The sequence below is a fragment of the Colletotrichum truncatum genome, assembly GCF_014235925.2.
Source record: "Colletotrichum truncatum strain CMES1059 chromosome Unknown Contig_0001, whole genome shotgun sequence".
NCBI classification, from domain to species: Eukaryota; Fungi; Ascomycota; class Sordariomycetes; order Glomerellales; family Glomerellaceae; genus Colletotrichum; species Colletotrichum truncatum.
The window spans coordinates 10123356-10145860 of NW_027222398.1; the positions used below are offsets into that span (position 1 = coordinate 10123356).

Genomic DNA, 22505 nt, shown 5'->3' on the forward strand with positions numbered 1-22505 from the left:
CCTCACGTCTTGGTGTAAAGTGACATACAAGTGTACAGCCCCTCGTCAATGTTGTCATAAGTTGCAGGGTCACGGCTCATGATTGTAAATGTTAATAAAGGCGTACTCATGTTGCAAATACTCAACTGCTTGGTCGATCGCGCAAGAATAAGGAGCAACCAGACCGGACTGATGACTCCATGCAAGAGTGATCAGCATTTTTACCTAGCGTATCTCATCATAGCTACAACGTCAAGGATAGGTCCGAGATGAAGTTACGTCTCGGTGCTAGTGGCCTCAGGGCCAGCACGCGGTAGTGTGAAGACTATGTGGCGTATACCAGCCTGACGCCCAAGGTTGCCGAGTTGTTCTATCCTCGGGAAATGTTTATATAAACGTGACAGATGGCCACCTCATCAAAAGGTGCTCTTAGAGAACTAAAACATGGATATCAAGTTAGTTGCCTAGAAGTATGTGTATTAACAAAGAAACCATCCTTTAGGAGTGAAGTGATGGCCGCGGGTTTGTCCGGTAACTAATATTGGCCGGGTATTATCTAGAGACAACAAGCAATTATATTTGTAAGAGTAACGAAATCTAGCCAGGAATAGCGGAATTGGCTTCCACAGACACAGAAACGGAGTCTATCGTCGCACATGTTAACCACCTCGTCCACGTGTGGCCCGCGATGAGCTGTCAAGGGCGTGATTTAAAACATTGTTCGGCCCTGCCCGGCGTTGTCGGGTTAATAACCACGGAAAACGACCTTTTCCCGTATCTTATATGACGCGTCAGAACGTAGGCAATTTGACTAGCATTCGTAGTTTATAGTCAGTCTTTTACAGTATGGCTGAGCGCGTTCCCTAACACGAGGGCCACTTCTCATCGACATTGTTGCAATGGTTAGAAAACGGGGCCATGTGATCGCCTGGCGGGCAGCTCTCTAATCACAGCGAGTACCTTGATAAAGCCTGACCCATTGAACTTTAGATACACTTGGAATCTTTAACAAGAGAAGCTTTGGAGCTAGCTGTGGGCGACCATGTCCTACTTCCGATGTTAGAGGCTCTCGTATTGACTTCCCCAATTCTTCTGAAGAAGTACAATGCTTGCTCTTTATGAGAATATTAACCAATCAACTTAAATAGTCTACTGAAATCACCAAGTTCTGTTTTAAATAAGCAGCAAGATAACAACCAACTATACAACTTCAATAAACGTAATCCTTCTTAATTCATGTACAAATCGTAGGGCTGCGGACTTGAAATTGTAGATGCAGAAGCGACATGTCGCGCAGCGGCCGACTACCGAATACTGCGGCGCTGGCGCAATGACGCGAGAAATGACACCATCACAAGTCTCCATTGACACGCCGAAGTGACAAGCGATGCAGCATCAATCGACCAACCACGGACTTCAGATTTCAATGCAAGATAAGGCGTCGGCAATAAGCCCGCGAGGTCGCTAATACCGGTATTCAGGTCGGCGCGGAAGACCTCTGTCGGAGGCTTTCGTACGGGGTCTCGCCTTAGCCTGCTGGTGATGTGCTTTTTTACACCGGTGGCGACTTTTGTTCTATTTCATCGCTTCTTATCGAAGAACATTTATCTTAGTTCATTATGTCTCGATTCAGAAATACCAATGTAGGAGCACGTTGTGAATCGGGCACGTTGTAACAATACATCTACGCCGTCGACGAGAGCACCAGTTGATCCGCAACCATGTCTACTGAAGTAGCCCGCCGGTGGTATCACTGGTTCTCACCTAGTGATACCCCCGAAGAGCGCAAGTTGATCCTCAAACTGGACATTCTCATAGTCCCGTATGCGTTCGTGCTCTACTGGGTCAAGTACATGGACCAGACGAACATCAGTAAGCGGCAGCCAAATCTTCCTGCGACTCCCACTAACGCCTCCAGACAATGCGTACGTTTCGGGCATGGCAGATGAGCTGGGCTTCCACGGGAACGAGTTGGTCCAGTTCCAGACCATATTCGTGGTAGGCAACGTGGTTGGCCTTCTACCATTCATCTACCTCTTCCCCCGCGTCCCGATGCACATTCTCGTGCCAACTCTAGATCTCGGATGGGGCCTGTTCACCCTTTTGCAATATCGCGCGCAGAGTTATGCCGAAATCATGGCCTACCGTTTCATGGTCTCCCTGTTTGAGGTAAGTCTACGTCCGCACTCGCTTTAAGCCTTAAAACTGACTCGAAAGCCAGGCATCTTACTTCCCGGGGGTCCACTTCGTCCTCGGGTCATGGTACAGAAGTGATGAGATTGGCCGTCGCGGGGGCACATTCTACATCGGTCTCACCCTCGGCACCCTCACGGCGTCCCTCCTCCAAGCCGCGGCGACGACGTACCTCGATGGCGTCCATGGCCTGCCCGGCTGGCGCTGGCTCTTCATCATCAACGCCATCATCACCCTGCCGCTCGCGTTCATCGGCTACTTCATCTGGCCCGGGACGCCAGCGAAGCCAAACAGGCTGGTGATGAAGAAGTCGGACCTGGAAATCGCGCGCTCGCGTCTCGAGAAGGCCGGCAGCTCGGTCAAGAGCACACCATTCTCGCTCAACCTGCTCAGACGCGTCTTCACGAACTGGCGGTTCTACCTGCTGGTGCTGTGGGACGTCTTCTTCTTCAACACCAGTTCCAACAGCGCCGCGTTCCTGCTGTGGATCAAGAGTCTAGGGAGATATAGCACGGCGGAGATGAACAACCTGAACGCTCTCAGCCCGGGTCTGGGCATATTCTTCGTGCTGTTCATTAATTTTAGCGCCGACTTATGGATCGGTAGACCGGCGGCCATCACGCTTGCCTCGGCCGTCAACTTTACGGGACTCGTGATCCTGGCCGTCTGGAACGTGCCTGAAGCGGCGAAGTGGTTCGCGTTCAGCACGTCGTATTCCGCTGTGGCGGTGTCGTCGGTGTTGTACGGCTGGGCGAACGTCATTCTGCGGAACAACATTGAGGAGCGGGCTCTGACCCTCATTCTGATGACGGCTATTGCTACGTCGACGAACGCGTGGATTCCGCTGTTTGTGTATCCGACCGTGGAGGCCCCAAGGTTTCCAAAGGGTTATGTTTACTCTGCCGTCATGGTTGTGTGTTTGGTTATTACGACGCAGATTGTTCGGGTGTTGTTGGGAACACAAGGGTACGATCACTTTCTTGAGCCAAAATGACACTAGCTAACAAGCCCTCAGGGAGAAACGCCAGCCCAAGTCCCAGGACTTGTCTGCCGCGGGTGACGGTACCACAGACTCTGTCGAGGAGCATTCTTCGTCTGTCGGTTACGGGGTGCCAGAACAAAAGACGCCAGTTTCACGTGTTGACGTCGTCTGATGGATGCTTTTGGGATATGATATCGGGGAAAATATACAGTTACGCGGCACCCATTATTCCAACTGGCACACACTATGATGTAACCAGCATAAAAGACCAATTGAGGCTTGCCATACTCAGAATATACTCACGGTTGATAATAACCAACAAATAGACATGAACTACATTATATTCCACGACCAGTACATGCGACACGCCACTTGGAGACAAATGCTCTCCACCCTAGTCAAAGCCGGGCTGGTACCGGACTCTACCGTCTTGAGGAGTCCCATCTCGAAGGCTACCCATCTCATGAACGCATGTACACCATCATCGCCTCCGGTCTCGCCTACCCACGGCCTAGTAACCCTCCCTCTTGTTCACCACATTCACAAGCCTCTTGCCCTCGCTCAACCTCTTCAGGTTGTAATCCAAAATCGCCAAAATCCGCTCCGCGTAACTCGTCGACATGCCGCTGATGTGCGGCGTGATCAACAGGTTCTTCGCCTTCCACAGCGGGTGTCCCTCGGGAAGCGGCTCCGGGTCCGTCACATCCAGGGCCGCGCCGCGGATGAGCTCCTTGTCGAGGGCCTCGATGAGATCCTCCGTGTTGACGACGGGCCCGCGGGCGATGTTGGACACGAAGGTCTTCTTCGCCGACAGGATCTCGAACTCCTCGGCGGCGAGCAGGTGGCTCGTCTTGTCCGTCAGCGGGGTCGCGACGACCAGCAGGTCGAGGCCGGAGCCGAGGAAGGCGTGGAGGTCGGCTTTGGAGGCGCCCGAAAACCACTTTGACGGGAACTTGCCCTCCGGGTCGCCGAGCCCGGGGGGCGTGTAGCCGTTGTCGCGCTTGGACTCGGGCGTCGGGCGCGGGTGGAGCGTGTAGGCGTGGACCTTGAAGCCGAGGGCGGTGGCCACGCGGGCGGTTTGCCGGCCGATGCTGCCGTAGCCCAGGATTCCTCTGAATTACAAGTTCAGTTGGGGGGTTTTTTCACAAGCATCTGATGGTGAAGAGCTTACATTGTGCGACCGACGGCGTCTTCCACCCAATCGTCTCCGCGTAGCCACTTGCCTTGGCGGAAGTTGTCGATATACTTAGGGACTGTGGAATATATGAGCTTCTCATTGTGAACAACAACAACAGATGTTGGGTGGTACTTACTTTGATGCTGGAATGATAGGAAAGTGGTGATGATCCATTCAGAAATCTGAGGTCTGTCATCATGTGAGCTGCAGAACGGATCAATTGCGTTCAAGCTGATGAACATACCCGTGAACGCCGTTAGCCGTCGCAAAGGCCACATCGGTGTCCGTGAACAGCGGGTGCTTCAAGATGTGGTTCGCGCCGGCGCTCTGCAGCTGGACGTACTGCAACTTGGGCGCGATCTCCGGGTCCGGCAGCGCGCTCCCGGTCAGCAGGACGGTGACATCTTTCCATTCTTTCTCATCAAAGTCCGGGCGGGGCTTCTTCTCGGGGAATCCGAGCTCGTGGAAGATGATCTTGAGGCCCGGGAACTCGGTGTGCAGCTTGTTGAGGTACTCATCATCGGGCTTGAACTGCGAGAGAATCAAGAGTTTGTGGCCCTCGAGGGTCGGATTGGGAGGTGGGAGAAGCATGATCATTTGCGTGGCGGGTGATGAGATATTCTTGGCAATCCCCAAGAATAATGAGGAAACAAAAGAGTTAATAAGATATGGGGATCTTACGGCAACGTTGGCCCGTGAAAAGTGTTTGACAAACAAACGTGGTTGAGAGAGTTTGAGCCCGGACAGGATGCTGGTTTCATCTGGTCAGATCACAAATCCAAGCCGGGCTCCTCAAGCCCCTCCATTCGCAACGCCACGGCATAATCAAAACGTGCCCGAACGGGGAACGGGGCGGAGTTAGGTACGTGGGGTTGACCGCTGAGCGCATCGCAGGGTCAGATTGCGCAACAGGAAGGTCGGGAGTAAGCCGATAGTACCGATGGTACCGATGCGAGTGTAGTGGGTGTGGGGGCCTTGTTTAGATGGTTGGTTCAGTGGTTTATGTGCCCTGTTGTAGCTCTTCCGGGGCGTATGCGGCCAAGGCCTCTCTCTTTTCTCATATTATTCATCAGTATTCTTTAGGCAAAGGCCCTGTAACTCCAGCCCGGTGTCGGCGTAGATGAAGACCCCCACCGGACTCTTAGCAACACTACATCCGCCGATAAGGCCGGGTAGTATCATGCCGGGGATGAGTATCTGCCAAGTCAAGCTGATGAAGAATGCAGTGGGACACAGCTGCGTCTAAAACAGCTGTAGAGGTAGTAGCAGCTAAACTATAAAGTTAATAGACATGGGCTGCTGTCCCTGTCAACCCCCAGGATGAGATTTCGATCTGAGATTCCCATCCCCTGTCCCTGTTCACCATGCTTACAAACATCTCACCTCTTGGCTACCTTCTGTAATGTTCTTTCATGATGCTGTCCCTGATGAAACTCTCACAGATGGCATTTCATGACCGACTCCCTTCAGAATGACTCACGAAACGTATGTCTCCAAGGCGGTGAAGAAATCACCATAATCTGCCGAAACTGTTGAGGGGAACCTGCAGACAACTTCTCCACTTTCGACATGGCGCGCGCCCTTCCAGAATTACTTACGGTCTTATAAATACTTTTGGATTCTTGTCATTGAGGCTCTGTCGCAAGTAATTAGGCTTCATCGAACATTGCCTACAACACCTCAAAATGGCCTCCTCTAGCCCGGTTATCCGCCACGCGCGTCGTGAAGGTGAGCGCATACATATTCAATTACATCTCTCACTAGGTATGGATTCGAGGCATTGAAACTGACACATCACTCTAGACGTCCCCATCATCCTTAGTCTCATCAAGGAACTTGCAGAATACGAGAGAGAGCTGGACAGCGTTTTGGCTACCGAAGAATCTCTCGGAAACACCATCGCTTTTGCACCCTCTGATCAGACTACCTACACCCCCGGCAAGCCGGCGACAGAGCCCACGTCGCCCAGTAGGCCTGCGAGATGTCTTCTGCTATTCAATGAGCAAGGAGAGGGCGTCGGCATGGCCCTGTACTTTTACAACTACAGCACATGGCGCGCCAAGCCCGGTGTCTACCTCGAGGACCTCTACGTACGCTCCACGGAGCGCAAGAAGGGCTACGGCAAACGTCTTCTGGTCGAACTAGCCAAGGAGGTTGTCGCCATGGACGGCGGCCGCCTCGAGTGGGTGGTGTTGAAGTGGAATGAGCCGAGCATCAAGTTTTACGAGTCCATTGGCGCCAAGGCCATGGACGACTGGGTTGGCATGCGCGTTGATGGCGACGCCCTGCCAAAGCTGGCAAGTTTGTTGGATTGAATGGAGACGGCGTGAGCTAGGGTATAATAACGACGACACATGACAAAAAGGAAAATAAAGGAAAAGAAAAGAAACGAGAACAAGAGCAAGAATTACTCTTTACGACTTGGTTGACCTTTGGAGTCAACCCCCTCAAAGATCTGTCGTTGGGTCCCAGATGCGGCTGGCAGAACAGCCATTGTGCTGCCCCAAACATATTTCTTTCGCGGCTTGCTCTTGTTGGTGCTATCGAGCTGTTCATATGAGGATGCTTCCCACACCCTGCTGAATTCCCGTCGGAGTTGTCGGTTGCTATATGGAGAACCCTCACGCAGTCTAGTCGCGGTCTGCGAGTACGGGCCATCGTCCGTTTTGCCTGTGAGGCGGGTGTAATTCCGAGACCGAGGTCTCTCGACGTCGCGGATAGGAATAGTAGCGTAGGCGGCCCAAGGGAATTTCTCATGGGCAGTATTCTCGGCGGGTATGGCAACAGGCCTACGTGGTGGCATTTCCCAGGTAGAATGAGGCGCTTCACCAATTGCAACAGACTGCAGAAGATTCCACTCCTCCTTGTCCAAAGGCGGCATCATTTTGTCTGCCATCGATTTCCACCACAACCGGACCTTCTTCGTTACTCTCCGTGCTGCTGTTGGTCGCCCCCATGCATCTGTCTTGGGGACCCAGGCTTGGGGATTGAGATTGGGTAGGGACTTCCGCGGCCAAGCGGCAGGCGTAGCTGAGCGGTCCTGATGCTGCTTTTGCGAACTGAAGAATTCGCGCAACTTGGCAATATCCCAGTTGTCTTCGATAGGACTGAGCTTTTGGTTCACCCACGGAGTAGGATCGGTCCTGTCAAACACGCGCTTTGTGGGAAGGGTTTGGCGCAAGACCTCCTTCTTTTGCCTTTCCCTCTCCATGGCGGCCATTTTTTCCTCGAGCTGGCGGGAATCGAGCGGAGAATCGGGTTGCTTTTTAACAAAAAGCGCCATGAGCTCGCGGCGTCTCTTGCCCAGTTTCCCAAAGCATAGCCATAACACGCGGCGGAAGCGTATGATATCCCCCGCCAATGCGGCATTGAGAACGACCAAGTTCCTCTTAGCATCTGCAAGGGCCTTTGTGCGAAGAAAATGCTCCTGCTCAAGGGCACCTTTGTGCTTAGATTTGGCTAGCTTTGCTTCTGATTTTGTGGCTCGTGTCCGCTCTCGACGGAAGGTGAATTTGATTCGGCCTTGAAGATAGGGTCGACAGACATTGGGAAAGTATGTAGCTGCACGGAGAAGATGGCGATAGACATGTAAGGGTTGTATTGGTTTCGGAAGAGGAATTCGTGTGGTAGAAGAAGACGTTACGGCTTCGAGATGGCGGTAAATCTGCTGTGGCCGGACAGGCTTCCGGAGAGGAATTCGAAGAGTGGGCATGGTGGCGGGGGAAGATGCTAAGACAATCAGGAACAAGGTATCAATGGCATTGTTGTCCCTGGCAGCTGTCTCGCAATCGGGCAGAGACGCATGAGTTGATGTCGAGCAGGATGCATGCAGCTGGGGTGGTCGATATGTATGTATGTAGGTACGGTGCAGAAATTTGGAGATGAGCTGCAGGAGGAAGTTAAGACTGGGGAGCTTCAATCGGGTAAGAGGTGAGCCGAGTTGGCCCAAGCTCTGGCGATAGTGGGGCGGTTAGTGGGATGGAAGTCGCGGTCAAGAGCAGTTGCCCTGGTGAAGTCTGGTTGAGGAAAGATGGGTTGGTTCTACCTTCCGGGGCAAGACTTAAAAAAAAAAAAAAGGAGTTACAAGAAAGAGAGGAAGAAAGAAAGAAAGAGAGCTGTGACTAATGACGTATTTTCCAAATTTAATTGGAGGCTTCAACCTGACATCAATTGGAAGCACTCAAGTCACCATACTACAAAAGGCCTCACTACAAGGAAGAAGAAGCTGTGTTATTGAAGCAATCAAGAGATGTACTGATAATTTTGTAAAAACATAGTCAATGTCAGAAAAGCTAGAATAAAATAACAAAGCAAAAAGTAAACACAAACATAACATAATAATAGGCTATGGGCATCCAATTCTCAACATCGTCATCCCACTTGGTCAAGGTTTAAGAGACCCGGTACGCGATAAGAGGCCTGATAAGGTCGGCACGTCGACACGCGTCACCCACGCTCCTCCTCCCTTTGCCATTTACCGTTGCTCCTGCTCAACGTGTGCGTGCCAATGCGGTGAGGGCGAGGTGAGGGGTGAAGATACGTACTTCTCACGGCCCCACTTAAAGTCGCTCCATCGAGCGTGAGCAGTGATCTGTGCGCCCTCGCTTAGCAAATGGGAGAGCACGAATGATGACCCTTTGCTCCCCCCGCCCCTTCCCTTTCCTTTCTCCCAGTGTACCAGGTTAGTCGGAATGGAAGGCCAAGACCCACGCTCCTCCCTCGTAAATTGGACGCGACACGGTCGGGGACGGCAAGACACGCCCTCGCGAAATAGACACGTCCACCGCACTTTCCACTTTCTTTCCCTCCTTCACCTTTAATTGAAATTCCATTTCGGGGCGGACCTTTTTGCTCATTTTCGGCCCCGGCGACCACTGGGCGACAGAACTAGCGACGAAAGAGACGGACTTCTGAATATCCACTCTTCTCATGCCCAGATCTCTGGGACTTCAATCCTCCAGTTTTTGCTGCTACCTACCTCTATTACCTCTACTCCCTCGTACTCTCTATCCCCTTTTTGAGTGGTCTAGGCCATTTTCTTTTTTTGCTTTTGGCCAACCTTTGACCACCTCCGAAGCGCCTACACATACGCCATAGTCCCTTTTGCCGCAACCCCCAGACTTCGGCTATCCCAATCCTTCCAACCACACTCAATCCCTCCTTGCTGCTGGCTTCACGACCACCGCACAAAGCAGTCAAAGCACCGAACCGCCGCGCAAAGACAACATAGCCCAGCGCAACTTCAACTTAGGCGAAGATCCATTCAAACCTACCGAGACAAGGCGGCTGCACGCATTTCCAACGCTCGTCAAACTCCCATCACACCCAAAGTCACCACCATCTAAAACCTCGGAAGTCCACTGCTGTCGATTGACCAGCTAACGTCACCTGCTGCAACTGTCCATCTTCCGCAGACCTTCCCCCTCTTGATCGCATTGCCCGCCGTTAGACATTCGCCTCCAATGCCCTAGTACCGGCACATGTCTTCGACCATCGTCACGACTGATCAAGCCGTTTCCCGCTCCCTCCATTCCCGCCGCGGCTCCTCCTTTTCTGCCGCGCAACCGTACCGTCAATCGGGGAACCCCTCTCCAACCGCCATGATGCCGTCAGCATCACAGTCCCAACCCTCATCCCAGCAATCTTTCACAATGAGCCAGCAATCTCAGGCCGGCTTCCGTGGCTATAACGACTCAAGACTCGCCAATGATGCCCCTCAAATTTACAGCGTAAGTTGGTACTAGTTGTAGCCTCTGCAGTCTCCGGAAATTGACATATCCAAACTTAGGCCGTTTACTCGGGCGTCGATGTCTACGAGATGGAAGTAAACGGTATTGCCGTCATGCGCAGGCGGCAAGACAGTTGGCTCAATGCGACCCAGATTCTCAAGGTAGCCGGCGTAGACAAGGGAAAGCGCACCAAGATCCTCGAAAAAGAAATCCAGACCGGCGAGCACGAAAAGGTTCAGGGAGGCTACGGAAAATACCAGGGCACATGGATCAAATTCGAGCGAGGTGTCGAGGTCTGCCGCCAGTACGGAGTCGAGGAGGTGCTACGCCCGCTTCTGACATACGATATGGGCCAAGACGGTGGCATTGCCGGCCGCGGAGATTTCAACACACCCACCAAGGAACAGGCCATGGCCGCTCAGAGGAAGCGCCTCTACAACGCTGGCAATGAGGCCAGGGCTAACGGCCTCGCCGGCTTGAACGGCACCTTCTTCAAGAACATCTCGAGCACTGCATCGCATGCCGTAGCAGCCATCAGCAAGGCACGGTTCGACTCGCCCGGCCCGAGGGGTCGCAACGGACCTACCAAGGCGCCCAGCTTCAGCCGCCAGAGCTCCATGCAGAACAGCGACGATTTCCCCGGTAACTCACAGCAGAGCTATGCCTCGGATTATAGCCAGCAGGTTGACTCTGCCTACTCGACCCAACAAACAAGCCAGCAGTTCATCGATGGCCCAGAACCGCCTCGCAAGCGCCAGCGGGTCACCATGACTCCGGCCGAAAGCTTCGGCGGCTACAGCAACTCGATGGAAATGTACCAGAACAACTTTCCCGGGTCCCCCACAGAACCCAATGAGTCCTTCATCTACTCCCAAGCGAATGCAACTGTCCACGACGGCCACAGCCCTCTCAGTCCTCTGCCGTTCGAGATGTCGCCGGATGCCGAGGCTAAGCGAAGCATGCTGATGAGCCTCTTTATGGACTCGGCCGCATCTGATCAGTCCAAGCACGAAATGCTACGAACTTTGGCCCCAATTGAACTGGACATGCCTATCGACCAGCAAAGCCACACCGCGCTGCATTGGGCTGCCACCCTATCGCGCATGTCTCTGTTGCGCGCGCTGATCGCCGCAGGCGCTAACCCTTTCCGTGTCAATGCTTCTGGGGAGACTGCTCTCGTAAGGGCATGTGTAGTTACAAACTCCATGGACCTCGGTTCTTTCCCAGATCTTCTAGATGTACTGGGAGGCACCATCGAAGTCCGCGACAGCAAGGGACGCACCGTTCTCCATCATATTGCAATGACCAGCGCCGTTAAGGGTAGGAACGCGGCCAGTCGGTATTACTTGGAGAGCCTGTTGGAATGGGTGGTCAGGCAAGGCAGTGTTCCTAACGGCCAGAACGCCGCCAACGGAAACGGAACCAGCGCACCAAGCAGTTCCCAGTCGCAACAACAGTCGCAGCCCAAGATGGGCATTGCGCGTTTCATGACGGAAATCGTCAACGCCCAAGACCACGCCGGTGACACAGCACTCAACATTGCGGCAAGGATAGGCAACCGAAGCATCATCTCGCAGCTGCTGGAGGTTGGAGCAGACCCTAATATTGCCAACCGAGCTGGCTTGCGGCCTGTAGACTTTGGTATTGGCGGTGATGCCACAGATGAAGGCACGAGTGTTGCTAATGGTGTCACTGAGGTGAATGGCGACGTTGAGAAGAACGGAGTCGTGAGCAGCCAGCGCACAAAAGAGAGCAGCGATGACATTGTATCATGTGAGTAGTCCATCTCTCTCTACCCTTTGGAAACGTTACTGACAAAGACTAGCCATTACACATTTACTGAACGAGGCAAGCTCCACTTTCCAGAGCGAAGTCAAGACAAAACAAGCCGTTATCGAGTCACTGCACTCGACACTCCGTACCACCTCAGCACAACTAGGTGAGGCAAGGAGAAATCTTGAGGCGATGCAGGCGACATTGAGGAAACAGCAACTCGCCCGCCAGAAGGTGTCGAACCTCAGCCACGCTCGCGAGGAGGAGCAGATCCGTCTAATGCAGGAACAAAACCGCGCCGGCCGTACCGATTCGCTGTCCTCGTCATGGGAGACGGAGCTCGGCGCGGCGCTAGAGACGGCCGGCAACGGCGAAGAAGCCGGTTTGCTGCCCTCGGCAGCAGTTCTAAAGGCGAGACTGAACGCCGTCTCAGCGAGACGGGATGTCACCCGCAAGATGGCAGCCGCCCTCAAGGGACGGAGTAAAGACGTTGAAATCAAGTACAGGCGGGTGGTGGCCATCAGCACCGGTGTGCCTGAGGACCAGGTCGATGCCGTCGTGGACGGCCTGCTTCGAGCTGTTGAGAGCGAGAAGGGCGAGTTGGAGGTCGAGCGCGTAAGGCGTTTCCTAGGCGGCGTCGAGGGCGTGGTGCATTAAAGTGTGAAAATACCTGTGGCGGCGGGTAGATGAAGGAACTTCTTGGTCAACGGGCTGTTATTGTTGTTTATTATTGTGTTGTTGTCATACCCCCCTAGTATCGGAGAGAGAGCCCTGGTTTTATTTTTTTTCTTATTCACGACAGACCATGGAGAGAGAGAGAGAGAGAGAGAGAGAGAGAGAGGGTCATGTATTGATGTTTTTTTATATATCACCCACAAAGAGGCGACGGAGGCACAAACCTGTTGTTTTCACAATTTTTCTGAAAACATGGCGTTGTTGGGTTGGTCCTTTTTTAGTTTCTTATTATTATTAGCATTTTCTGGGAGGGATGGATGCGCCGGTTAAAAAAAAAGGGGACATCTCATGATTGCCTCTGAAATTAAACAACATTTTTCTGTGGAATCTTTTCTTGTAACTGCAAAACTTTGCTGGGTCTTTCTTCCAACCGGTTTTTTAAAGTGTGCATGTGTGTGTGTGGTATGCATGCCTACGCCATGCTCTCCTGCCTGACCATCCCCAACAGCCGCCCGTTGCTGAGGGAGAAAAAGAAGTAAAAGAAGAAATAAAAAAGGTAAAAACCCCTCCTAAACGCCTTGCAATGCTGCTTCGAATACATCCTTCAAGGTTGCCGTTTTTCACCCATGACGGCACATTACGGGGGCCGTACTTTTTATCGCGTCAGACCGGACGCGTACAGCCCCTCCCACCGCTCTTCAACGCCACCCACAAGTCTCTTGGCCTGTTCGATTTCCTTGTCGAGCTCCTCGACGTTGCGTGTAAGTGCGCTGACCTCCTCGAACCGTCTCGCTCCGCGCGCGGAATCCACCATCTGCTGTACCATGAACCGTTGCTCCTCGAGCACTACCAGACGCTCCCGCGCCTCCTTTTCTTCCGTTTCGAGCTGCGATACGGCGGTGCTGGCCTCGCTCGCTTGGCTTGCCGTCTCGGACTCGGCGAGTTCTCCGTTGCGGAGGGGCGATAGGTGCAAAGACGACGAGGAGCCGTTGGCGCTACCCGACTGCAGAGCAAGTAGCCGTGATGAGTGCGACGATCGAGACCGCAAGATCTGCGGAACAGATTTGAGCGTCAGCATATGGGTATGCAGGAAGGTCGAGGCGGCCGCGTAGACGGCCTGTTGTAGGCGCAGTTGCGTTTTGGACGTCGTCTTCATATCCCGCAAGCGACGTGCCGCCGTATCGTACTTCGTAAAGGCGTCGGTGAGACGTTTTCGAATTTTCGATGCTTCTTGAATCTGCGCATGAGTAGGAGGTGGCTTGGAGGTATCCGAACCATCCTCGCCCTCCGGTTGAAGAGCCAGCAAGGTTCGTTGGAAAATAGGCATAAGCTGGCGAATGCCACGCTCGAACTGCCGAAGCGTTTCGTAGGCGCGCTGGTCGGGCGGTTTATGCAAGATAGTGGCGGCGAAGTCTCGTTTTGAGAATATCGTGTGGTTACAATCGCGACACATGCGAATATCGACACTCATCTGACCGGGTCGTGCTGCCGTAGGCGGCTTCTCCGTCGTAGGATTCATGGCTGTCACTGTTAGGCGTGGATCTCCTCTTGATGATTCCGAGGTATGAGACTCACGATTAGCTACGCTCAAGCCCACCTCGCTCGAGCAACCCGTCAATGGGTCGGCGCAAACCACCCGCCCGCATATCCGACAGTGGTGCCGCCTAAACGTCCACGATCCGAACTCTTGCTGGCAGAATGGGCATTGTGTGACAGAAGCATCGTCCTCCCAGGTGACAACCGATTGCTCCAATAACTTTCTCTGGTTTTTTTGGCCAGTCAAGCTCGCTACCGGCGAAAGCAGGTTCCCACCATTGGCCGTGACGTCCTCGGGCGCATTCGCAAGCAGTTGCGTAAGCTTCGTTAAACGCTTCTCCAGTCGGGCCACCTCCAAGTTCTGCCTCTCCACCCTCTTCCGTCGCATTTCTGCAAAAGTTGATGTGTGGTCGACTAGCACGCCGTTGTGGTCGTTGTAGCCGTCGCGTGATTTGTAGCACGTCTCGCACACTCTGACCCAGTACCCCCGCACAGGATCATGCTGGGCGGACCTAGATAACCTCATTTGGTACATGGTGTGTTCCTCGCAGAACAATCTGCCGCAATTTCTGCAGTTGATGCTCCCGTTTACCGCTCCCAGTCCTTTCGCGCATGTTGGGTCGGTGCATCGGTCGTTGCTCGTTTGGCGCTGCCAATGCGACCGCGTGATCAGCTCATCCGGATCGATCGGGCCTTCAATGAGCTTCGCCGTTGTTGGCGGGGCAATTGGCATGGACTCGTTCGATTCAAAGACATCGAGCCCTCGAAGCTTTTGGTTGATTATCGAAAGAGGTTGGAATTTCTTGGCTTTAAGCACCTGCTTATCGAACCATGTCCTGACTTCATCCTGTTCGACCTCGGGCAGTTCTTGATGGTTGTCGTCGATATGTCTGGATAGGGTCAGAGGCTAGAGTTCAGTGTCGAAAACGCGAGCGGTAGTCATCACCTGTTCAGTTGAAGCAGCGTCAACTAGATGGAGAAATGGGTTAGCAGAAGCTGGCATGTAGCAATCTGGTTGCAACTAACCATTTCCTCTTCGCATATTGGGCAGACCAGCTTCGAACCAGAGGTGGCGGACCGCGAGGGACCCCCAACACTGATGTTTGACGTCAGATCCTGAGGGTAATCGGGCAGAGGACTCGACACAGGAGGCGAAGCCGAAGATGAATTGAGTGACAGGGTACTCTCGGAGGGAGCAAAGGGACTTGGTGTTCGTCGGTGGCCCTGGACTGCGGGAGGCGTGGGAGGGGCGAGGCCTTTGCCGCTGCCTAAGATGCGGCCGCCTCCCAGCTTGCGGCCGGACATGGTGGATGAGATGTAAGTTACGAGTCCATCCACAAAGGAGAAGCACGCAGCGACAACTGTGGAGAGATGAATAAGAAGAAAAGAAACGGTGAGGGATGGGAAGGAGGCTGAAGAGGAGGGGGGTCCTCGCAGCACTGGAGGTGTAGTTGCAGATGACAGACACACGGAATGAGTAGTGGTTCGTCCTTCACCAGGTCACAGCCCAAGTCCAGTTGGTTCCAGTTCCAGGTTCCGTGCAGGCCCATCAGGCACTTTCCCTGCCCGGATTTGGGGGCCCAACAGTGTGTGCTACGCTGCATTTACAAGGCGGTGGGTGGTAGGGCGGCAACAAGCGGATAGCAGGCCCCGAAGGCCCCCCTCCCCCCTGTTGCTGCTAGGGGGGAGCATTGCTGCCAGCGATGCATCCGGCGGTATTGCAGGCTGGGACGCTAAAGAACATGCACTAAAAAGAAACACTAGCGGAGAGACGAATACCACTACGTAGTAGGTAGACTCGCCCCACAGACCAGGGGAAAAGGTGGGGTTAGCTACGTTCCGACGGTATGGAGATAAATGGATACAAAGAAGCCCTGCCAAAAGGCGGTGTGATTGAGGTACCTCTTTATCACCGCCCCTCTGACGCACACTGGCCAATGCGCCTACTATGTAGGTACCTGATCGGTGGGGAAAAAGCCTTATCGGTCGTTGCTTATCGCTCCGGTCTTTGTTTGGAAGATGCGGGAGGCGGAGGCGGTAGCAGCACCAGCAACAGCATCTTCTACACTAAAAAGCTACCTCAAAATTGTCATTTCGTCATTTAAGAAATCCAGCAACCAGCCGACGGAAACTTTGAAAAGTTCCGCGTTCCACCACCACACCATGGCCAGCAAGGCGGCGTCCAGAAAGTTTCCAGAAGTCCAAGGCGGTGGAAGTCTTATTCTAGCCTGGCAGATCAAGGGCAAGAAGGTCTTGGTCGTTGGCGGTGGCGAGGTAGGTGGCTGCGCTGCAAATGCTTTATACACATTCAACGCTCCATTTACCAGTCTTTTGTATGCTAACTTGGGTGTTTTCTTGACAGGTCGCTTCTGGTCGAATTCTCAACTGTCTCAATGCCGATGCCAGCGTTACCGTCGTTTGCCCGGCATCGGGCTTCAACCCCGAGGTAGCGCACCGTGTTGCGCAGGGTCAAGTCACCCATGTCGACCGCCTCTTCGAACCCTCCGACCTCGATGGCGCAGATATGGTTCTTGTGGCCATTGACGACCCTGCTGCCTCTACAACAATCTGGAAACTGTGCAAGGAGAGGAGAATACCCGCCAACATTGCCGATGTGCCTCCCGAGTGCGACTTCTACTTTGGTAGCGTCCACCGAGATGGCCCGCTTCAGATCATGGTTAGCACCAACGGCAAGGGGCCCAGGTTAGCTGCCATTATACGACGGTATATCGCCAAGCAGCTGCCCAAGAATGCTGGAAATGCCATTGAGGCTATTGGAACCCTGAGAGGAAAGTTGCGCAAGATTGCTCCGAACCCAGAGGAGAGTCCCAAGCGCATGGGCTGGTGAGTGGCATGCAGAATATGAATCATTTTTATGGCAAGGCTAACGAAAATTCGATACAGGATGACCAAGGTCAGCAACTCGTACGACTGGGAGGAGATGTGCGACTTAACAGACGAAGATATGGAGAACCTGCTCAAGTTCTACGCCCCCAATACAGTGCCATCAATCGACGAGCTTATGGCCATGAGGAAAAACCCTGGCTTCAACACGGCAGACGTATTCGATGGTTCGTTCGGCTTCAGCGTGGGGTGCTAGACAGCATCTACGCGTGTGTACATACAAATGGATGCGGGTGTTTGAGCGATTTCGGAGTCATTTACATCTGGGTCATATAGAATGCTTCATTGGCGGTATCTCACGGCATGGGGAATTTTCACGTAAATAAAAAAAACGCTCGGCGCAGTATGGTATGCCTGGCATGATGGAGGTAGACGGACAGGGTCTGAGGAACCCGGGGGATATTGTGCCTAGCGATTGTCGATAAGTTGAGGCAAATCTTGAACATAAGAGCTTGGGATTCTTTGCCTTTGGTGTCCGACGCTCCTCCCAACACCATGCGCTTCTAGTGACATCTATGACAATAGCTCGGTATCTGGTAAAAAAAAGGCTTCTCCGCGGCATTTGAGACCCTCCGGGATCGGCTCCGAAGGACCCACTTGCCGTTCCGGGGTTCAAGTATGTGAACAAAGGAACCGAGATCAGCTTCAAGGAAGAGATCCATAGCGACCAGGACCTCGAGCTGCTATGTACTTGTACTTAGAAGAGGGTCGATAGGACGATCAGGGAGATAAGCAACTTACAGCGTCGCAAAGACCCAGCAGATTCCCGTCAGTAGACTTTCGTATTTGACTGGTACTGTAAGGCAGAAGAGTATTGACGGCCATCTTAGAAAGTGACAATACGATAAAAAGGATTTTCATAATCATGATGAGTTCTGAATTCTTCAGTTTATTATGCCAGTTATAACAACTCGCATGTATTTACTTATAGGAACGATAGATGGTTTTGTTAGTGTACTGCCGTGTTACCTTAACACTAGAGCTGCCACTGGTCAGCCAGCTAGCACCACCTGGCAACGCCCAGTCTCCAACAGCTACACTTTCCTCCTTCACCACCCCGCGACAACTGTGTCTCGTATCGAGAATCACTCGGAAAGCCGCAACGAACAACAAATAATGCATTTTTAACAAGCATATGACGCGCCTTATTTCCTCTTTGACTTGAAAAGGTCAGAAAAAAGTTGCGAAACCTTTTGTTTCTTGTCGTTTGACGCGTCAAATATCTACATCCAGTTCTTCGCGCCATAACCAACAGCACCTTGAGCCACTCGACCACCACCACCCTTGTCAATCGCAAACCTCGACACGCAATCAAGATGCCTCCTCGTCGTCGCAAGCCAAATGGAGACCCAGAACCTGAATCCGAGCGGGAGCGAGTTTCCCCATCCGCCGAAGACCTCGAGCCCCCGCCGCCCTTCTTCAACACTACCTTCTCTACACACCGCGCATCGCCCCTATACATCGGCGCCAATGACCTCACCTACGCCCGATTACAAACATTATCACAGCGTCTGCGGGACACTCTGGTAGGAGATGTGGTCAGAGGAGTTCAAGTTGGTCTCGAAGGCAGCGACAGTTCGCTAGGCCGTGCAGGTCCCTTGGAAAAGGTGGGTATCCGCTGGGTTGACGTTGACGCGTTGCTTGGTGCCGAAGATACGGAGGCAGACTTGAGTCGAGACCTTGATGAAAGTGGTCTTGAGAGGACAGGTCAGAGCAAAAAGAGAGCCCTGGTCTTTGAGATGAGATACGAGAATGCGCTATGCACAGCCGTGCTGATGCCGCTGTTGACCGAAAAGGCACAGCCTGCGTCAGATGGACTGCAGTCTGCCAACGAGCTCGACATACCGGGACTGCTCGCTGACGAGAGCTCGGCCGAGGACACACACTTCCTCCATCTCCCACTGTTGCTCCTTAGGATGCCTACGCCGCTGAAATCGATCATTGTCGACTTTCTGTCGAGCACCTTTGACTGCCGGATCAATCCCATGCGCCTGGGCACCAAGAGTCTTACCGCGGCGTGGGAGAAGTGGATTCAAGACGCAGGACTCCCCTCAAAGGGTCCTCTTGCCAAGGATATGGTCTTGACTTTGGGCTTTTATGTTCCTCCTACCGAAGCAGGGGACGGCGAGGACGAACAGGCACCAGAAAGGCTTGGGATCAAGTCCATCGACATCATTTTTCCGGCCGATGAGCTTCGCCGGTTCACCAAAGAAGGCAGGGTTCTTGCCAACGGCCGCACCGGCAAACGAAAGGCGCCTACACAAGGCTACGAAGACGATGCGAGGAAGAGGAAGAAGCTTGCAGGTGGCAAATCCGATGAGGGTTGGGCTTGGAGAGAAGACCGAGGCACGAAACAGCAGCAGCCGTTTCTCAATGCAGTTGGTGCCTACCTGGACGAACACCTCGCCCTGGACCTCTTTCATCCTGGAGTGAGGGTCACAAAGATTGCGTGTGGCGGCTTCGTGCTCTCAGAGGGGCGGATCAAGGTGTTTACACCCCCCAGCGATGACGGCGTCTTCGCGCCCGTGAAGAACTTGGTAGCGGATCTCATCGCCAGTGCTGCCGGTTGAAATGTTTACGGATCAGAACATCGAAATTACATCAGCTTCAAACAGGGGTTTGGCCTTCTTGGGCCACTCTCTAATCTACTACATCCGCAAGAGAAGCAACGACAGCGAAGATGAGTCTACCACGGAACTACAGCTTCTCTAAGGAGCGCCTGAGTGACACAATCGGTCGAGAGGAGCATACCTTTTCTGGCCATTACGCCAATCTCGCAAACATCTAGCTGGTCGCCTCTGTGTTGTTCATGGTGAACTACAATGGTTCAACATTGGCGTGTAGTTTGCCCATTGGAGCGCTTGGATGGTCTCTTGTGCATGGATGACCTATCCTCAACTAAGCCGTTCAATACTCGGCCAATTAACCAGGGTGTCAACCGGCATTTATCAAGATTCATTAAGGTTGCATTTGGTGGGGATAGCCATCGGGTTTTCGGAGGCTCGCAAAACTCGGCTCTCGCAACTCTCGGGTGCTACCCAATCGCCTCATTATCAGCCGCCCTTGGGGCGCAGGCAATCTATTCGAGAGGCCACTAGACCCTCTCATGACCAGCCGATTGTCTTGGATCGCGGGATATAATATGCTTAGTTTCCATTTCCCTCGTGGCTAATATCAACTCTCGACGCACCCCAGGAAAAGGGCGCATTCAGCCGTTCGTTCCAGATGCACCTTCCCCGCCGTGGCCAAAGGTTCTAACCACGTTCGTCGTCTGATGGTAATTTATTCACCGCGCCCCTGAATAAATTCGATCTCACCTTCTGTGTCATCACGGCCCGTTACGACCGGGTTTTGGTTTCCACCAACAGTTCGAGTCCCAACCCTTGACGCCGTGCGTGCTTGGCTAGACGTCCATCCCTTTGTGGAGATGTTGTCAATTACCCGGAATGGCAAATATGGCTTGATCCTGTCATCTCGATACACTAGGATGTAGAGAGTAGCGACGGGTTGGAAGCTGAGTCGCTAGCTATTCAATAAACATGTGACGAGAAGCAAATCATGATGTTATAAAGGCATCGTCCCAGAAAACTGAGTCCCATTGATGTGCTCAACAAGCAACTCGTTCCTCACTCTCATTTTCAGCTTGTCTACTATCTCAACCGGTGACCATGAAGTGTCTTACTCCTCTCGTCTGCCTTTTGGCACCCCTCTCCGTCATTGCCGCTCCTCTGGAGCTGGAGGAGAGACAGGCCGCGCAGAGCATTGACAAGCTCATCAAGGCCAAGGGCAAGGCCTACTACGGTACCTGTTCGGACCAGAACCGCCTGACGACCGGCAAGAGCGCCGACATCATCAAGGCCAACTTTGGCCAGGTGACGCCCGAGAACTCGATGAAATGGGACCAGATCCAGCCCCAGCGCGGCCAGTACAACTGGGGCAACGCGGACTACCTCGTCAACTTTGCCCAGCAGAACGGCAAGCTCGTGCGCGGCCACACCCTGGTCTGGCACTCTCAGCTCGCCGGCTGGGTGAACAACGTCCGTGACCGCGCCGGTCTGACCAAGGTCATTGAGGACCACGTCAAGGCCGTCATGGGCCGATACAAGGGCAAGATTTACCACTGGGTAAGTGTGCTCTCACTTGCGTGACGCTGCAACGGCAGGGTGAATTTGCCAGCTGACAATTTACATAGGACGTCGTCAACGAGATCTTCAACGAGGACGGTTCCCTGCGTTCGTCCGTCTTCTCCCAGGTCCTCGGCGAGGACTTCGTCGGCATCGCCTTCCGTGCCGCGAGGGCCGCCGACCCCGCCGCCAAGTTGTACATCAACGATTACAACCTGGACCAGGCCAACTACGCCAAGACGCAGGCCATGGCCCGCAAGGTCAAGGAGTGGATCGGCAAGGGCATCCCCATCGACGGTATCGGTATGTACTATCCGGTTTCCCTTTTTTTCTCTTTTTTTTTCCGTCGGCTCGAAGCAGTAAGGTAGTGATGGCTGACAATTCCACAGGCTCCCAGGCCCATCTCCAGGCCAACCAGGGCGGCAACGCTCTCGGCGCCCTCCAGGTCCTCGCCGGCAGCGGTGTCAAGGAGGTCGCCATCACCGAGCTCGACATCGTCGGCGCCAGCGCCAACGACTACACCGCCGTCACCCGTGCCTGTCTGCAGGTCCCGCAGTGCGTCGGTGTCACCGTCTGGGGTGTTCGCGACCCCGACAGCTGGAGGGCGCAGAACAACCCGTTGCTGTTCGACGCCAACTTCAACCCCAAGCCGGCTTACAACGCCGTCGTCCAGGCTTTGCAGTAGTCATCTGCGGCTGGCGTGGATATAGCAGAGGAGGTTGTCCAGGCTGAGAGGTTGATGTGTTCATGTATAAACTTTGGTGGACCAAGCCAGTTTGGCTGTATATAGGTGACGTTTAAGAAACTGCTGATGAAGAATATATTTGTTTGCATATCCAGAGCGAGGCAGCGTGAGATGTTGAGAAATTGTGTGACTGGAGCCAGCGATTGTAACTAATTTGCTGGCCTGGGCAGCGCGGCCAAAATAAGCAGGAAGACTTACTGTCAATGGATTCTTGCCAGTTGTAGACCACTTTACAATTCTTTTCTGGCCTCTGCGTCTTAGTTTCTTATGTTTGCTTTGGTCTTTGGCCACGGCATTGAAAACATCGGGTTTCAACAACCCAGGCCTTTGCAGCTTTTTGGGTATATTCTCCGTGTTAAAAGATGAGCTTGCTCTTTCTCGCGAGATGGCGGCATTCTTTAGCGGTAAGCGGTAGGAATTTGAACATGTGTTGTGACAAGTGAGCAGTTGTAATACTGTCAAAGGTGAGCTAACTCGCAAATCGAACAATAAGTGGGCAACTCGTAATCCGTTCACAAATAGAATCGGCCGGGGCTGGAGATGCTGAGAAACTGATGTGCCGACGGCCGCCGGTGGAGGACGGAGAAGCCCGAATCACCCATGAAGAGAGAGGGTTCGGACCATGGACTTTCTGGGGACATGTCCATTTCTGGATACGGACACTTGCATTCAATGTAACAGTGGGGTA

The 22505-nt window shown here is 53.3% G+C and overlaps 9 protein-coding genes across 9 annotated transcripts; 6 read left to right on the plus strand and 3 right to left on the minus strand.

Moving 5' to 3' along the window:
- Positions 1-1700: 1700 nt before the first annotated feature.
- Positions 1701-3326, plus strand: CTRU02_202827 (major facilitator superfamily transporter; the record flags this gene model as incomplete). Its single annotated transcript, XM_036731157.1, has 4 exons — positions 1701-1851; positions 1898-2148; positions 2201-3138; positions 3188-3326. The coding sequence occupies 4 exons, from the start codon at positions 1701-1703 to the stop codon at positions 3324-3326; spliced, it is 1479 nt and encodes a 492-aa protein (XP_036577026.1).
- Positions 3327-3665: 339 nt separating this feature from the next.
- On the minus strand, positions 3666-4928 carry CTRU02_202828 (d-isomer specific 2-hydroxyacid dehydrogenase; the record flags this gene model as incomplete). Its single annotated transcript, XM_036731158.1, has 4 exons — positions 3666-4266; positions 4326-4407; positions 4468-4520; positions 4576-4928. 4 exons carry the CDS (start codon positions 4926-4928, stop codon positions 3666-3668), a joined length of 1089 nt encoding a protein of 362 aa, XP_036577027.1.
- A 1088-nt stretch (positions 4929-6016) lies between these two features.
- On the plus strand, positions 6017-6646 carry CTRU02_202829 (n-acetyltransferase-like protein; the record flags this gene model as incomplete). The annotated part of the gene is made up of 2 exons (XM_036731159.1): positions 6017-6059; positions 6135-6646. 2 exons carry the CDS (start codon positions 6017-6019, stop codon positions 6644-6646), a joined length of 555 nt encoding a protein of 184 aa, XP_036577028.1.
- Positions 6647-6738: 92 nt separating this feature from the next.
- CTRU02_202830 (uncharacterized protein) lies at positions 6739-8043 on the minus strand (the record flags this gene model as incomplete). The annotated part of the gene is made up of 1 exon (XM_036731160.1): positions 6739-8043. The coding sequence occupies one exon, from the start codon at positions 8041-8043 to the stop codon at positions 6739-6741; it is 1305 nt and encodes a 434-aa protein (XP_036577029.1).
- A 1768-nt stretch (positions 8044-9811) lies between these two features.
- CTRU02_202831 (start control protein Cdc10) lies at positions 9812-12490 on the plus strand (the record flags this gene model as incomplete). Its single annotated transcript, XM_036731161.1, has 3 exons — positions 9812-10060; positions 10120-11833; positions 11886-12490. 3 exons carry the CDS (start codon positions 9812-9814, stop codon positions 12488-12490), a joined length of 2568 nt encoding a protein of 855 aa, XP_036577030.1.
- Positions 12491-13163: 673 nt separating this feature from the next.
- CTRU02_202832 (FYVE zinc finger) lies at positions 13164-15349 on the minus strand (the record flags this gene model as incomplete). The annotated part of the gene is made up of 4 exons (XM_036731162.1): positions 13164-14029; positions 14084-14934; positions 14991-15013; positions 15071-15349. 4 exons carry the CDS (start codon positions 15347-15349, stop codon positions 13164-13166), a joined length of 2019 nt encoding a protein of 672 aa, XP_036577031.1.
- Positions 15350-16207: 858 nt separating this feature from the next.
- Positions 16208-17144, plus strand: CTRU02_202833 (Siroheme biosynthesis protein met8; the record flags this gene model as incomplete). Its single annotated transcript, XM_036731163.2, has 3 exons — positions 16208-16318; positions 16407-16888; positions 16949-17144. The coding sequence occupies 3 exons, from the start codon at positions 16208-16210 to the stop codon at positions 17142-17144; spliced, it is 789 nt and encodes a 262-aa protein (XP_036577032.2).
- A 1120-nt stretch (positions 17145-18264) lies between these two features.
- On the plus strand, positions 18265-19518 carry CTRU02_202834 (siroheme synthase; the record flags this gene model as incomplete). Its single annotated transcript, XM_036731164.1, has 1 exon — positions 18265-19518. The coding sequence occupies one exon, from the start codon at positions 18265-18267 to the stop codon at positions 19516-19518; it is 1254 nt and encodes a 417-aa protein (XP_036577033.1).
- A 1098-nt stretch (positions 19519-20616) lies between these two features.
- CTRU02_202835 (endo-1,4-beta-xylanase) lies at positions 20617-21757 on the plus strand (the record flags this gene model as incomplete). The annotated part of the gene is made up of 3 exons (XM_036731165.1): positions 20617-21072; positions 21141-21375; positions 21426-21757. 3 exons carry the CDS (start codon positions 20617-20619, stop codon positions 21755-21757), a joined length of 1023 nt encoding a protein of 340 aa, XP_036577034.1.
- Between the last annotated feature and the right edge of the window lie 748 nt (positions 21758-22505).